General features: G+C 37.7%; 2 protein-coding genes across 3 annotated transcripts in view; one reads left to right on the top strand and one right to left on the bottom strand.

Moving 5' to 3' along the window:
* Nucleotides 1–903, top strand: part of DTNBP1 (dystrobrevin binding protein 1) — a 77,185-nt gene extending 76,282 nt beyond the window's left edge. The window contains exon 10 of the mRNA XM_085310058.1: nt 4–903. Coding sequence (XP_085166184.1) covers nt 4–254 — 251 coding nt within the window. The 3' untranslated portion in view covers nt 255–903. The remainder of the gene's footprint in view (nt 1–3) is intronic.
* Nucleotides 904–1,599: 696 nt separating this feature from the next.
* JARID2 (jumonji and AT-rich interaction domain containing 2) overlaps nt 1,600–16,783 on the bottom strand; it is a 227,874-nt gene continuing 212,690 nt past the window's right edge. For both annotated transcript variants that reach the window (XM_085310056.1, XM_085310057.1), the window contains exons 13-18: nt 16,636–16,741; nt 15,613–15,795; nt 9,349–9,479; nt 7,178–7,361; nt 5,636–5,743; nt 1,600–3,509 (exon numbers count right to left, since the gene is read on the bottom strand). In XM_085310056.1, the coding sequence (XP_085166182.1) occupies nt 3,333–3,509; nt 5,636–5,743; nt 7,178–7,361; nt 9,349–9,479; nt 15,613–15,795; nt 16,636–16,741 (889 nt within the window). In that variant the 3' untranslated portion in view covers nt 1,600–3,332. The remainder of the gene's footprint in view (nt 3,510–5,635; nt 5,744–7,177; nt 7,362–9,348; nt 9,480–15,612; nt 15,796–16,635; nt 16,742–16,783) is intronic.

Raw genomic sequence — 16,783 nt, 5'->3', positions numbered from 1 at the left:
AAGGGCCAGACTCCAACACCTATGTGAATGAGATAAGCCTTCAGGTTCCCAGCCAGTCCGAATTGCGACAGAAACTGTCTTCATTGTCATCAACCTGTACTGATTCTGCCAGCCAAGATGCAAGTGAAGGAGAGTCCCCAGTTATTCAGTCTGATGAAGAGGAAGTTCAAGTGGACACTGCTCTTGCTGCTGTAACTACTGAAAGAAAGGGTGCTTCAGATGTTAGTGATGAAAGTGACTCTCAAACCATTTGAATCTTAATACCATATCCTTTAAGAATGACTTTTGAATGAATGAACAAATGAATGAAGCGCTTGTCTGTGTAACAATTTGCTAACCAATCATAACAGCCAGATCTTTTTACTAGTAATACAACATTTTTACAAGATTGCCAGTCATGTGGAGGTTGGTTTTTAAAAAAATTGCCTAAAGCACACACACTTTAACAGTAGTCTTGGGGCTCAGGGGAGTAGTACAACTTCTGTATATACTATGTATAAAAGAATTAAAGGGGGGAAGATAAGTTTCTTTGACCACTAAGGTTTAAATGACTGATTGGAAATATTTAGAGTTGATGTATAGTACTGAACCCAAATTGTTTCTTGCATGTTTTCAGCAGCTGCAATTGAAGATTTAGGCTCCAACCAAAAGGTTATTTTCTACTCTTTACTCTCTACTGTCTGCCTACTACCTTTGTCTACTAATGCAGCAGTGTCTACTCTCTCACACTTCTTATTCAGGACCAACTTAGTTATCAATCATCTTAGGTGTTAAGGAAAAACCTCAGAAATTGAAAAGGAGGAGAGATACATACTGAAATGTTACACTCCTCGTGGAGCAGTTATCTTAGTATTGTATGGACTTACTCCTCTCTTCAGATGAAATAAAGTATTTCTATCCCAACTATGTCTTCTACTTGATTACCCATATATTTTCTCCATGACAGTGAACAAAGGAGACTAAATCAACAAGTAGAAAAACTGATTATTTATATTGAGTACCAGTGTAATTTACTTCTTCCACAGTAACTTGTTTTTCATGACACTGATGCGAACCAGCAATTTAAGGGAAATAAACCTGAGCAACATAGGAATTAAGTGCATACGTTTTACAAAATTTAAAACTGATAGTCATCATCTTACCTCCCATATTTTTTTTTTCCTGCAGTCACTTTCTTGCTTCTAAAATGTTAAGGTCTGAACCTAACACCTGTTTTTTGTCGAGTCTTGCACTGTATTTGCAGGGATCTGCTCTACCTCAAGAAGTCTTCTGGCTCCTGCTCTTCATGCACTGAGGAAAGGAATGTAATCAAAAACAGTGCAAGTAAGTAAAAGGATGAGTCGTGATATAGATCCCTCCCAAAGATCTGCCCTGACAAAATTAATGGGTGGGAACGAGGTCTCTCCTGCTGCTAGCCAGGTGGGAAGTGGCCAGGTTCCTTAAGGATACACCTGACAGAGTGTTTCCTGACCTCACTTTGGGAAATGAAAACTAGGAGCCTACCTACAGTTCTGTATTTACAATGTATTTAACAATGAGTTTGTTGAAAAATCTTTCTTGAAAGCATCTACTTTACTCACTTCCAGAAGACAAACAAAATGTCCAAAAAAGTTTTGTTTTTTTATTAAACCTTGTAGTACAAACCTGGAAAGTAAACAAAAACTGGCAATAAACAACATGAAGTCTTTCCTTACAAGGAAAGAGAGCAGAGCAGCGCTAATAAATTAAATGTCAAACTGTAAGCCATAGTCAGAAGTTTACTGTCAAGAGGGAAAAGTACACAGCAAGGCCATAAAAACCAGACAACCACATTTGAAAACACTTGACTCTGTTTATGTTATTGTTAAATATTCCAAAACAGTTCAGTCTTCTGCAACAACAACCAACAAATTGTATTATAGGACTTTCCTGACAGTCACCACTGGCAAGCTCAGTGCAATATGGGTAGCTACGGTATTGTTGAATTCAATTATGAAACAAAACAGTTTGTGAAAACATTTTCCCTTTTTTATTCCACACATACTGTACACACAACCAGAAAAGGGCAACAGCTACTCCATTATTATTTTTTGTTGTTGTTCAGTGATGTAAGCAGCACTTATAAATGTTACAAGAAAAACCCTGTAAGCATCCAATCCAACCGATGAAGAAAGTGAAACGTAAGGCTTTTCTTCATCTTGTCTCTTTGCCATCCCTCCCCCCACCCCAAGAAAAGGCTCAAGTATTTAAAAAAATTTACAGGCATATGTACAAAAGGTGTGATTTTTTTTTTGTTACAACATGAAGAGAAAAATAGACAAGATGAAAGCAAATGCATTTTCACATTCAAAGGAAAAATGCAGACCTGCTAGTGGCTCTAAAAGTGATCATATAATGAAACAAATTCAAAACAAAAATTAATGCTTGACTGTGTACGGTGTGAAAAACAGCAGTGGAATGGAAATGGAATGTTAGAAAGATTGCACGTCTATGACAAAGAAGCACTTATGGCTTCAATCACTTTTTTTTTTCTTTTTTCTTTTTTTTTTTAAAGGATGCTATTGAAGGGTTTTTGATAAAGTAGCCAACAGCACCAAAAAATAACAGAATGGATTTCCTAATGAAATCAGGCACAGTTTTCCCTCACATGACTCCTCAAGGCAGGCAGTCTTTTTTCCTTCTCTTTTTTATTTTTATTTTTTATTTTTCCCCCTCAAAACAGATGCATAGTGATGTGCTGGTAAAAGAGAACATACTCCAAATCTCCTCCTTTTGCCTACAGTTAGGAAACAAAGTCCAGCTTCAGCTGCCATAACCTCCCAAAGAAAGTGTGTATTCTCCAATTTAAAAAATTACAAAACTCATCTTGCCGTGACAGAATAAAAGACAGCCAAAGTAAAGCAATTTCTTTCAAGTTTTGTCTCCTATCCCTTTTCTCTCTAGAAAAATCTGCTCACATGACTGGAGAACAAATTATAAAAGACATCAAACTTTAACCTATTCAAAAATGGGTTAAAAGCCTTTTTTTCACAGTTACCAAAAAGGCTTTTTATTTTTTTTCAGCCATAGGGACAATACAAATTAATATTTTATCAGCCCCTTGCCGGTTTTAAAACAGTGAACATACGGCAGTTTAAAAAAATCTGACTGCTGTATCTATCTATCCTAAGTACAAAAAAAAATTCAACAGTTTAATGCTAAAACAAAATTAGTTCTCTAAAACCAGAAGAAAATCTTCTTTAGAGCTAGTGCAAAGACAGCTTGTATTCTACAGCAAGTACTCCAAACTATGGTATAATAATTACAAAAAATATATATAAATTGACAAAATGAGAGTGTTGGCATCTTCAGGATTAACTTGAAGCACTTTTGGATGAACTGGAGGATGAAAGCCTAGATGATGGCACATCAACTGTTGCTCTCTTACGAGGACCTCTTTTTGGTGTAGGCTTGCTGATACAGTTCTCAATGCTGCCATTTTTACCAGATACTTTTCCACAGATTTGATTGACTAGACTGATTATTTGTTCCTGTTCAGGAAGAGTTAAAAAAACACAAATTAGCAACTTCTTTTTTTCCAGTTACTTCCAGTACACATAGAAGTAGTGCTGCCTTGTGGACTTAAAGTGCCAAACTGCGGAAGAAAATCTATTTATTTGTAAACTATGCAGAAGTTTGGCTCTATTCTACTATTTCACAGCCAAGATTTTGGTAATAATTACTATGCAGTATTCTGAATAACTACCTTTCCTGAAGCTTCCCTACTTCCAGCTTAAAAGACAGTATCCAGCCACAGAACTAGAACAGTCTAAGGTCTGGCCACTGAGCTTTTAGAGAACTAGGCAAGAATGAAAGAAGCAGGGCTGCAAAGCTACTTCAGCAGAGTCAGAAATTTTCTTCAGACACTGTGTAAAACACACTACTCAACAGTGTAATAAATGTGGTACTTCACAGGTAAGACTACTTATCACTTACCATTTACTAAATATTTCTTTAAAATTTAGGGGAAAGATCCTGCATCTTCTTTGTGAGATTGTTGTCACTAGTTATGGGATGCTACTTTTTGGTTTACTGCCTTTTAGGATCTCTGTCTGTCCAAGTGCTCAGACCATGTGACTATGCTCTGTCAGTGCATAGTGAGAGCCTTGCCTGCTGCCACTCAGAAAAAGGGCTGCAAGTCCGTAGTACCATGATGAACAGGAGGCAAGAGTTGAACTGCACACCAAAGTGTTTTGGTTACATCACCAGTTTTACGCATTTCATTACATTAAGTGATTTGCTGAAGTTTGGGGTGTGCAAAATGTTTTTGAACTGTGTTGTTCYGTTAAGAATTTTGAGAAGTTTTTTTTGTGCAAAGTTGAAATAATGATTTAATTAAATATATCTAACAGTTAAATATATCTAACAGATGAYATTTGACATCTAGCAGATGACATTTGATGTGCAGATCTCCAATATTCACATCCCTCCCCCCAAAAAACAAAAAAAAMCCTGTTTTGTATGCCYCCAGGCATATGTTTAGTATCTTTCAGATGTAGAAACTTAATGACAGCTTTTTGCTGCCTAAATCATGAAAGCTAGCAAAAGTAATTATTTTATGTGATTCTGGTGAAAAGATTGTCTCTGAAAACCTCAACAGAATTAACAGTTCTGAGCAAGCATGGGAGATAGGGSCTGAATAATCTCAAGAATAAAAGAAACATTAAAATTGCTGAGGAATCTCCTGAAACTCTTCTGTGTTTATCACCTTACAAAGTCTGCCTCATCTGTCTGGCCTTCCTAGATTGTACCTGTTTGTAACCTACAGTATCTGATACTAGAACAGAGTCCTGCAATTAAAAACAAAATCACAATGGCAAGATCTTACCCAGGCTTAGTCAGATATTTTTTTTTCTATACCTCTATGCTGATGCATTAGAAGCTGCAGAGACATCTGCCTCAAAATGTGACCAGTCCTGTACTGATCATTAAGAGCTGCTTTTATAAATTCTTTCAGTGCTTCACTATCCACAGCTTAGGCTAACAATAAAAGGCTCCTTTGTTCCCTGTCTCCATCTTCCCCTTTACCTCTGTTGCATCCCATGGTGGTTTTCCACAGCTCAGGGGCTAACTAGAAACATAAAGCACATTACTTGACTGTATTGTAAAGTAGCATTAGCCCAGAATCCTGGGCTATCCTACATCACCCATGTGCATTCTTTGCTGATTATATATTCTCATATTTGCTTCAAATCATTACTGGACCTCACATCTGTAAGTACTCTACAAGATTGCCCTAGAGAAGTTTCTGGCTGGACTGGAGTACCTCAGAGTGTACTTTCAGTTAGCAAGAGACAGAAGTTATCAAAAAGCATAGAAGTTACCATAAATCGACCAACCAAAAGCACATTTTCATGGTTTACAGCACCTCAAAGCATTAAATGGCATCTCTGTTTCGTAACACTTAATCATGCTGTTTATGCTTCAGGTTTCATCTTTGCAATCCTATTTCCCTCTCCATTTCTTCTACTTAGATTGTCATAAAGGACCTTCTTCCCACACCAAAAAAAGAGAAAACAGTCTCCTGAGGTCCTGGGTTGCCAAAGGAAGCATGAAGTCTAACTCCAAGTTTTTAAAATCAAAGCTAACTAGCATCACAAAGCTATATTGTACAGACCTCATCATAACGATACATCATTTTCAGTCCCCGACAAGACTTCTGTTTTTCCACATGCCGCAGGGCGCACTCCAAGCAGAAGACAACATTTTCATTCTCCTGTACAACCTATCAAAAACATAGAAGGAAAAAATGTTCAGTAAGTTCTTCAGTAAGCACTACAATTTGGTGGAAGGAGGAATAAGCAGGAAGTAGTATACATTGTGTGATATGATGCAAAATGGGCTAAGAAGCAGAAAGTGCATATCCCTTTTTGAATGCTAACCCTGGCAAACAATGATTAATGAAAAACAAATCACAAGTAGCAATTAATCCAAACAATAAAATATGTATAAAGCGTTGCTGGAATTTACTGGTAAAGATTTATGGAAAGCAGCAGTTTAAATGCTGTCTTGAATAAGGATAAAAGCAGAAGCTCAGCCACAGGGTTTCTTAGCTACTGTCTCGTTCAGTAGAGGTCACATTTGCTCATTTAGGTAGATGCTAAACCTACAAGTAAGTTCAACTTGGGAGCTGACAAACAAGTTGACTTTTTGCCCCTCGTTACTGTTAAGGTTGACAAGGAAAAACTCTTCCTTTGATTACATTTACACATCATTGTCTACAGAGTAAGTTGACCAGAATTAGTATTAAAAAAACCCCTCATTTTAATGTTACTTCAGGTTAATGCTTCTTAAACATGTCTTAGCTGCTCAGTAGTCTAAAGACTTGTCTAAACTCAGCATATTCTAGCCTAGGAAGGGAAACAGCTCCATTTCCTTACTGGGAACACTGTATTTCTATCAAAAAATCCCTAATGTTTATAACCAAATATCTAAACATGACAAAAAAGAGGACTTAGTGGACTCTCACACAAACGGCAGTATATTTATTTAAAAATATCTTTTCTTGGAAAATGGGAGATGCAAAAGATTGTGGGAGGGGCTTGTATTTTTAATGACATTTCTGTACTCCTAACTGTTCTGCATGCAGCAAAAAAAAGTGTAAGTCACACCTATAAACTTTATTTGTAGAAATAATTGCATACYGGCTTTTGAAGTTGTTCTACCTGCTGTGACAACATTTTCAAACAGGATCTTAGCTGGACAGGTAGGATAGGATGCATCTATCCTGCAATTCAGCTTGCAGGGAAACTATAGCAGCATGGGCTGTATYCACTTGCCTGAGAGAGACTCAGTGCATATATTTGAGCTACTAGCCCTTCCTGAGAACTGTTCTGTCATGACTTACTACTATTGGTAACCTACACATATCTTAGTTATGTCTGGTAGTGCAATACAGATAYGCTTGTGAGTGCCAGAGGGTGACTGAGGGTGAGTTTATGCATTGCTTACAAGGCAAGGGAAGCTAGCTGATAACTGTTGCCTTCTGTCACTGCTGTCTTAGGTTCTGGCAAAAATCGTATCTACATTGCTGCATGCTGTATATAGTGCAAGAGATGACTCTGTAGCCACAYGTTTTCTCTAAAATGCCTACAGCCTACTAAAATACATAAATAAAAGAAGTGGCAGTACCATAGAGACAGCTTAGGATTTTTCTTACCATGGAAAGATAGCAGAGGTGCTGACAAATCTGACACCTCCTCTCTGATGTTTCTAACTGCAACCACTTTCGAGGCTTTTTCTTTCCATCCATCCCCGTGCTGCTGCTGTCATGACTGCCATAGCGGGCTGAAGAATGGAGACCTGCCTCGTAAAGCTGCCGCCGCTGCCTCAGCTCTGTGTCCCTGTAAACATTTTATACAATCAGAAAGTGGCATTCCCGTGTAACACTGCAAAGCCATGTGTAGTCACCCTTTTACCATGATCATCACTGAAATCTTTAACTACGCGCAGTGAAGCCTAAGTGTCATTGGAGGTTGGTGCCATTCCCTGTGCGTGATGAGAGACGCACAGCCAGCACCACAGAAATGCAATCTAATTGGCAAAACCTAGCTCAGGATATTAAGTGACCACTGTATCAAACCAGTGGTTCTCAAACTGCTCCACAGAGAACTAGGGACTGCAGAGTACTTCCTGGAGGACCGTGGGTGTTCAGGGCTGCGTGGAGAGTCGGGAGATGCGGCTAACATGACCACCATTCCTGAAGTTGCCAAAAGCTACCTTGAGGAAGAGGAGTTCTTGCTGTCAGGAGTAACACAGCCACCTTCATCAGAAGGCAGAGATGTACTAGGGACCTGCTGTATACCCGGGGGGAAAAGGAGATGTCAATTAAGAATAAAGATTAAGCCCCCTAGCTGCCCTTCACGCACTCCTGGACAATACTTCCTGTGCTGAATTACACAGCATTAGGAGAGAGAAGGTTGGGTTGGAGCTGAGTTGAAGACAGCAAGCGTGGAGTGAGCGGAGCAGATGAAAAGGGAGAATAAAAAAACCTCACCACCAGACACAGCTAAAGATGGGTGGAAAGCCAAGCTAAGCCAATGGCATGGGCAAACTGAGCAGCAACAGCAGAACAGGAGAGGAGGCAGCAAAAGACACAGAACAAACAAGCAAAACAAAAAAATATATGATGCACTGTTCCACTTTGGCTATTTTTTCAGGTTTTGTTTTTGAGAGATTTTGTTTTACATAAGCAGCCCCTGGAAGGACTGATATCCTCCAGAGAATTCCAACCTAAACATATGAACAAGTTTGAGAACCACTCTGATAGAGGTCGATGGGATGTTCTTACAGCAAGCACCAACATTTCTGTTTCACCTTTCGCACTTGCAGACTTTTCCTCTTCAAGGAAAAAAAAATGCACATGAAAGTGATTATTCCCACAGGCGAACCAGCTGCAGGTAAAGCAGTCTAGCACACCTGGAAAGGGGGTTCTCTTTGCATTTCTTTTTGAACACTAAAACAACACATGGGCTGTTTTCCCCTTCAGTATGTCACTGGAAATTTTCCAAATGAACATGCTAGTTAGTTAAATACAGTTTGTAGATTCCATTCATCAAAACTTTCTTGACATCTCGAGTACCAGTTGTCACAAACTTGAAAGATAGGTAGCAACTACATGGTAGGGAACAAAAGAGAAGATCATTACACAGGAAGCCAGGCAACATTATATTTTCTTTTTTTTTAACCTATCTTAAGAGAAACCCTAGACATGTTTCCTTAATCACTGTGGAGAGAAAAAGGAATGTAAAGGTTTTTTTCCTTATGAATACTGAAGTGTTAATGCAAAATGCATTATCACCTATGCATAAGCTGCTTATTTGTCCAAAACCTTAAAAAAAATACCCTCTCTATAAAAAAAGAATACATTCTACAACTGTACTATCAAGTTCTTGATGCCAAAGACAAGAGTTCCTGCTGCAAAACCCATTACTGTCATGGATTGACAGTGGCTGCTGATGCCAACAGGTTAAAAACTAAAGGGCATTTAACCCCTTGGTACCACACAGCTCACAATACATCAGGAAATCGTGACTCTTAGCACCAAAAGCCAATAAAATAAAAACCCAAGTCAAACTCCATATTTTTAATTTCTTGGTGGTGCCAGAAGTATGGAATTCTTAGAGTAAGACATCCTAACTACGGGCACTCACACATCATATACAGCCAAGGAAATTGCTTCTTCCATGTGTGGCTGTTTTCAAAAATGTTTGCTGGGCTTTTGCTTGGTTAGTAGCTGTAAGGTGTATGTCTCAAATTGTTACTTACGTTCCTACTTCTGGAGTCTGTCAATGAAAACAAAATAGGTAGAACGAGCCCCCAATTCGTTACCTGAGCTCTCCAAGAAGTGATGATATCGTACTCAGAGTCGGTCCATTTTCCTTTTTTGCTTCTGCTGTTGCAATCTGATAAAGCAACTTTTCCATTGAAAATGGTTTGGCTATACGTCGTCTCTTCATTTCCTGAGACAAAAATTTCCATATTAGCTTTTGAACAATTTTGAAATAAAAAATTATCTAGAATGAATTCAGCATAGCACAAAACTCATCTTCTAAAATAAGCAAAAGCAAAAGCTTTCAATAGTCCAAAATAAGCAAAGTATTGTGCTCCTAATTTACATTCGGCATCCTAATTTCACACTGAAATCAATACTAATTAGAAATCAGTCCTTTCAGCGGAAAGTCAGGTGCCCAAGTGCTTTGTTGAACTGGGCCTCTTTTTCCTGATGAAAGGACTAAGAATGAAGGTTTTCTGCATGTGCTTTATGCATGTGTTTACAGAACAAAACTCTGAAACCTAAGACAGGCTTCGCCAAGTACATGCCCCCAAACAGTCACAATGAACTGCTTTSTATAAGAATATCCTTGTGCCTCTTATATCTAATATTGTTTTCTTTCAAAGTTCCCAGTAGAAAGGATATACAACCTATGATAGCATTTACACTAAATATCAATCTGTATTAATCTTTTCCTAATAGATTTTACTTTGAAATTTAATGCAGAGAAAATATAGGCAAAATCTGCATATACAAATTGAGTGAAACAAAATTTAAGTATTCAGCATCATATTTAACTATTACACATTTCAAGTATGCCTGCCCTTAAAANAAAAAAAAAAAAAAAAAGTCATATTCTATCAGTGGAAAAGACAAGACCAGGAGAGATGTTACGAAAGAGAAAGTAAAAAAGAAATCCCATGCATAGATTAGTATGCAGTCCATTAACGTAGAGAAACAAACACACACCTCAAAATTTCCTCCCTAAAGATTCATTTTTCCTGCTGTAGCCAAGAAAAGTAACTGGATCACTTAAGTTCAATAGATTATTCTTACTCTCCACTATCCAATAAGATCTGTTCTTTCAACCTGGTTGAAGGCTGGGACTGTTTTCATTTTGCATCTTCCAAAGCACCACAGACATAACAGGTACTCAAGGAATAAAGACAACAGCTAGTGGAACTGACAGATGTGAGGGGAAAAGAGACAACAGGCTAGAGAAATGGAGGAGCTTCAGTTTTGGTTCCTGTCTGGGCAAGCTTTTGAAGGTAGGTCTTTCATTCTGTCAATAGGAAATGATTATTTTTTGGCAACCAAACCCTTTCAGTGATTGTGTGTAGGCAAATTTCTTGGTTCACTTTGTAGCTGGGCAAAATCTGGCGGATTCCCAGTGTCTAAAGAGGTATGTTTGTATTATACACAGTCCAAGAATTTTCAAAAAGACTATCTGAAGGTGCCATTTTGGTTAGAATTAAGTCCATGAAATGCTTGCTCATCGGAAACAAAGTCATGTTACAAAAAGAAAATTTAAGCTTAATTTTTTTCATATTCTCCTGTAATTCTAATTACATGTTCTTGGTACTTCTTTTGTCCTAACCAATATATCATCATTCATCATTTTTAATAGCACAGATTGCATGGATTGAAGTGATAATTCTAATATATGCAATAACATCATATAGTAACTTTAGCAGACCAAAAAGCAGTCAAAAGAGGTTCACAAGTAAGAAAAATGTTCTTTGCAAAGAATTCTCTTTGCTAAAGCCAGCTTGGGGTTGAACAGCCACCATTTATGGGAATGCTGTAAGAAGTTTCGTTGCAAGTGGGATTTGTTCAGCCTATTTGAGGCTGTGTAAGAACAGCCACACTGAGTCAGGTCAAAGGCCTTCACAGGCAACACCTCAGGACAGGGTAAGAGGCAACGGTGGATGCCTTCAGAAAGATGCAAGAACAGCAGAAGCACAGTACACTGCTGATCTGCAGCTCAGGGWCTCCTAGCTCTCCAAACATCCTGTTTAACACAACCCACTGTACCTATGTATTTATCAGAATTTCTGAATCCACATATTTTTCTCTTCCATACTGTACTGAAATACGCACAGAAGTATTTTAAAACATATTTCTTATCTTTGGTTTAGATCTGCTGCTCGATAATTTGAGTAATTTTTTAATATTACATGAAGCAATGAACATTCATTTCATAGTTATGATCTCCCAGCCACTAGTGGCACGGCCCTTCTATCATRTACTTCTCTCTGTCATCAATTTTCCTAGTTGAAAAGTCCTCTYATATAGTATTCAAAGAATTCAAATCATGGAGATGCCAAGAATCTACACAAGGACATAATGACATTTTTTGTTGTTTTGTCTTCTATTCTGTCCCTTTAATTTCTAACATTCAGACTTCTTTTAAGTCTCTGTAGCTGACAACTCCATAGCACTGCCTTTACAATTCAAAGACAACCTCTCTTGAGTGCCAASAGCTAGTTTAGAGCCAATCACCGTTATCTGTCATATTAGGATTATTTTTTACTCACAAGTGAGTCATTTAAAATTTTCAGCCCTGAATTACAGCTATCATTAAATCTTTCTGTAACACCTCATAGCTTTAACTTCTGCTCTCATTAATATCTTTGGTAGGAAGAATTCATTTTGCTATTCRCTTTCTTTTCAAGGTTATTTATGGATATGTTGAACCTTACTGATCTTAGTACGAATTCCTGAGAAGCACAGTAAGAGATCTCTTTCCATTACAAAAACTGACCATTTGTTCTTGTCCTCTGCAAATCCTCAAAACGGTTATTTTTTTCATGTAAGAATCTTTCCCCCTCAACCTATGGCAGGTTAATTTCTTTAAGAACCTTGCAAAAGTCTTCCAGAAATGCTAGTAGACTGTCAACTAGCTCTCTTCTGTCCACACATCCTTCAAAAAGGTTTGCAGGGCATGACCCTGCTACAAAAGCCACGTTGATTCCCTCCATTCCCGTTCTTTAATATATACTTCTTTTTCATTTCTTTTTTTTTTTTTTTTGTTGGGGGGGGGGTGGAGGGGGCAGGGCCTTTAGCAAATTGTTCTTCAAAATCTCTTTTTAGTTTTCGTTACTGTGTTTTTACATTCACCTTCAATGGTTTCAAGGGTGGAAACGTTTTTTGTTCCCCCCCCCCGCTAAGCAAAGTACATTTCTTGTGATCCTCTAATATGGCATCTTTAAGTAATTTCTGTGTGCCTACAACCATTTAACCCTTCCTGCTGCATTCTCAATTTAACAAACTTCCCTGTTCTTATGCAAGCCTGTCTTTTGAAATGCAACACCACAATAGTGGTTATTTTGCCTTTATTGCTCTTTGAAGGTTCATAATCTCTGCTTACCATCACAGAGCAGCTCTTTGATAGTAATTTTTTGAACCAAGCTCCATACATTGCTGAGAAGCAAGATACTCGCTTCTCCTCCTCATGCAGATTGCCTGATTAGCTGCTCCTTAAAGCCATTTTAATTCTGGCATCACATATCAAACACAGCCATTAGCTAGGGGGAGGTTATTGGCATTTCCCATTATCATTGCATTTCCTGCCCTCTCAGCATCTCTTATCTTCTATAGGATGGCCCAGATGATGTTTCATTATCAAGTAGCGTGGAGCAGGAGGAGTGGATCTGTGGAGTGACACAGTCAATGCCAAGGACCCAAACCCCAGAGTACGTGGGTGCTGATGGCTTTTCTTCAGAGCAAGCATAGCCTGGTCCCATGGCCAAAACACCACAAGTGTCTGGAGGACATCAGATGCACTTCCCACTTAGCTCCATCTGAAAGGAATCATGTTTGTTAAGGCTGAGAGTGCTCCAGAATATGAATGAAGGAGTAATAATTGTGCAATATGTTTTAAAAGTGCATTCCTAACCTTAACTAAAACTTTGGAGGGGATATATCTAGAGATCCTGCCAGCATCTTTATTAGACAGTCAGTAAGTAGCACAGTATGCTTTTCATATTTAGGACTGAAACATCAGTGCAAACCAATTCTGCCACTTGTGACAAGGTTAAACTTAGTTTATTTGACGATAAATGTTCTTTAAAGTACAACAGTGCTCCACCAACAGAATGACTAACTCCATCTTTCTTATATACTTTTTCCTCCCGTATTACAGTACCTGCCGACTCTCTTCTTTCCATCAAGTATCTGGTAGGCCTCATACTACCAAGTCCTTTAAAACCAAACATTTAATCTGTTTTCYAGATTTCTAGGACCCATAGAACAGTGTGCATTTATTTAGTTCAATTTTCTGTTGACCCATTTCCTAAGCAAGCTTTACCAAATTTGCCCAATGCTTTATTTCAGAATATGGAGTTATTCCTTGGACATTYCAAACATTGGAGGCTGGACTAGACGATCTCCAGAGGTCCCTTCCAACCTTACTGATTCTATGCACTCTGCCATACCAGAAAGCTTTCTCCTCATCTTTAATTTGAAATTTCAAGGGGTGGGTTTTTTTAAGTGCCAACAATTTGGTTCTACCTATGGTGTAAGTGATCCATCCCTGTTATTCCGGCAATTACCCCAACTCCTTATGAACTTGAATCAATTCAATTTCAGATGCAGAATTTCTTATTCCCGTATATTAAAGAAGATTGAGCAGTCATTTAATACATGAAATAAATAATATTGTTTAGTAATATAGAGTTACTATAAAAATGAAGTCACAGTATCACAGAACAAAAACAAAGTCAATATATCTAACAGCTGAAAACTGTCAGTATTGCTGTCCAGAACTGAAAGACAGTAAGATACAGTTATTTGCCATAGCATTCATTAACAGTCTGAAAGGGGAATCTTGCTAGTTACACAAAACTTTAACAATCTCTGAAAACCATAAACTCAATCAGCCTTTTAAAATGACAAAGTGCCTTGCCAAAGCCACTTTTCCAAAATTTAAGAAACTTAAGACTACAGGATAGTTTGGGAAAAGAAGAGGGAAAAAAGGAAGAAAACAGAAAAGAACAATGTAGATGTTTCCAGAGTTCTTTTGATATAAACACATATTTGTGGATCTTCTGAAGTTTCTAAGTACTGTGACTTCCATTTCCAAGGTAGGTTATGATAGATTAGAATCGGCTGGATTTTCAGTTAGGTTTTATTTACCCAGTAAAAATCTCAAAGTTAATCAAAAGAAACTGTTCTTCAGAATTTGAGGCACCAAGAAGAGCTTTTTAATTGCTGCATAGTCATTTGTATCTCTTACAAGAGTGGCATTTTCACAATATCAAACGAGTGTTCRGTAGAGCAATAAATACAACATATGGAGTTAATATAACTGTGTACCTTCAGACATAAAAGGTTAGTTCAGAACTCTCATTCCTTACCTACACACATATATAATTCCCACCTTCCCCCAAAATAAATCTGTAATAAAATAACCATTTATTTTAAACTAAGTTAATATACATTAGCATAACCAGGCAGGAAGAATTCCCTTAACCCTAAAGAACCAAAATGTAGGTGTGGACATATTATATTTAATTACTTACTAACCACTTGACCTGAAGCTGTAAATGATAATTTTCTATTGGCTTAGCTATAAAATACTACCAAAACAGCATCTGCAGCCTGTAGTGTGTTTCAGGAGATTGAGGGCACAGTTATTCACAAATATTCTTTCTCCAAGAACACAAAAATGTAGCCAAGACCAGGAGGGTTGGAAAATTCAGCTATTTCTTTCTGCAGACAGTCTGCATCAAGTAGTAGTGTGAAAAGGGAGCAGGAACTTTGTTTTATTTACAGCTTAATATGATATGGGCTGGTCAGTGAATCTAAGAATTTTCAAGTCAATTAAAATTGAAAATGCCCTGATCAACAGCTTATCCTGAATGAAGCGGTAGAGAAGGACAGGCAATACAGCTGTGAATATTAATTGGCCCTGCCTATCATAGAGGCTGACAAGCACAGTTATTCAGACACTTATACCTGAGATTCTAGTGGTTCTAGAAAACATCATCTAAAAAAAATTAGCAAGCATAATACAATATATTGTAGTTAAGGATTTTTGAAAACTTCCTGGCAAGCTGTTTTGCAGGCATAACAAATAATCTTCTGAATTTTTCAAATATACGGAAGTTTTTGGTTTTTAATTACTAACTCATTTTTCTGAAAACGCTTCATCATCTTATGCCTTGCAGAATTCTTCCCCCCTCCCTTATTTTTTCTTATTTAATATTTCACAAGAACAGACATAGTTGTACTAGTCTCACAATCCTGGAACGTCTGTTTTGCTGTCGTTTTAGATGGCAGGGCAGTGAATCCATTTTAAACTCCTTTTCTCAACTTACCTTGGCAGTTTTAAAACCCATACTTGTCCACTGGGTGGTAGCAAAGTGCACTGTTTCAGAAACACTATAGCCACAACACACTTTAGACACAAAGGATCCAGGAAAACAGACGACAAACTGCCCGCTCTGCTGTACAGTACGGTGCACCCTGATCCCCTCCTTACACAAGATTTCTGGGGAGATCTAGAAAGACATAAAAGCAAAAAAAAAAAAAAAAAAAAAGGAGAACTTTCTTTTACAATTAGCCCCCCTTTCCTTGCTGTGCACTGCCACATCCTACTTGTTCCAGAGAGAAGCTGTGCTCTACTGATAACTCAGATCCATTCGCTTTCTCTCTTCCCTCTTCCACAGACTGAAACCCCACTGTCACATTCAGTATTTGGACTGAGAATTATAGAAGTGGCTCTTTTGAAAACACAGATTTAAACTCTTACTTGCCAAGCAATTTCAAACACAAAGAATCAAAACAATACCATCTGTAAAAAAAGAAAAAGTAACGTTCATTTTAATGCCTGACAGTTGAGGCCATTTATTTTTCCTTCTAAATCTTTTCAGACAGACTTGTCATTGAATCCATTTTGCTTTTACACGTTTGTTAGAGATTGTGGAGGAACTTACTTCTGTTCTAGGTTCCCAAATTTGTTTTTAAATGCACTAAATGGAAATTGCTATCCATAAAAYAAACAAGGGAAACAAAGAAACTTTCAAATCCTTCAAAGTACTTGACTTCTCATCTCCATACTGGCATAAAATGTCATATATGGCAGGTGAATTGCTTACAAAACATTCACTTTGTGAGTTAAAATGGGCATTTACTGCTTATATCTGATTTTATTTCAGCATTTAAACACCTTCTTAGAAAAATACCATGTGGGTAAATGCTGCAAGTAGGAAATGTCCAGATTCTATCAACAGCCTCTATGTTATTTTAATATAAGACAAAAAGTAGTTTTCAAAACAACCAACATTCTGATTAGCTTTGGAATCTCAAATGGGAATACCCCTCTCCCAGTATTCACCTACCATTACATTACTTTCAAGCATTTCCAGCCCTGGAGTGCCGTTGGCTTGCAGCAGGGTATGTACCACATCATCAAGTTTGTTCTCCTCTGCAGCAGGAATGCAATACCTATCGTTTTGTCAGAAGAAAAAGAGAAAGATTTACTACAGA

Source organism: Rhea americana, unplaced genomic scaffold (genome assembly GCF_003343005.1).
Source record: "Rhea americana isolate MKP2758 unplaced genomic scaffold, rheAme1 scaffold_31, whole genome shotgun sequence".
Classification (NCBI taxonomy): domain Eukaryota; kingdom Metazoa; phylum Chordata; class Aves; order Rheiformes; family Rheidae; genus Rhea; species Rhea americana.
The sequence above is the reverse complement of the archived record's forward strand: the minus strand, read 5'-3'. Positions and strand labels throughout refer to the sequence as shown.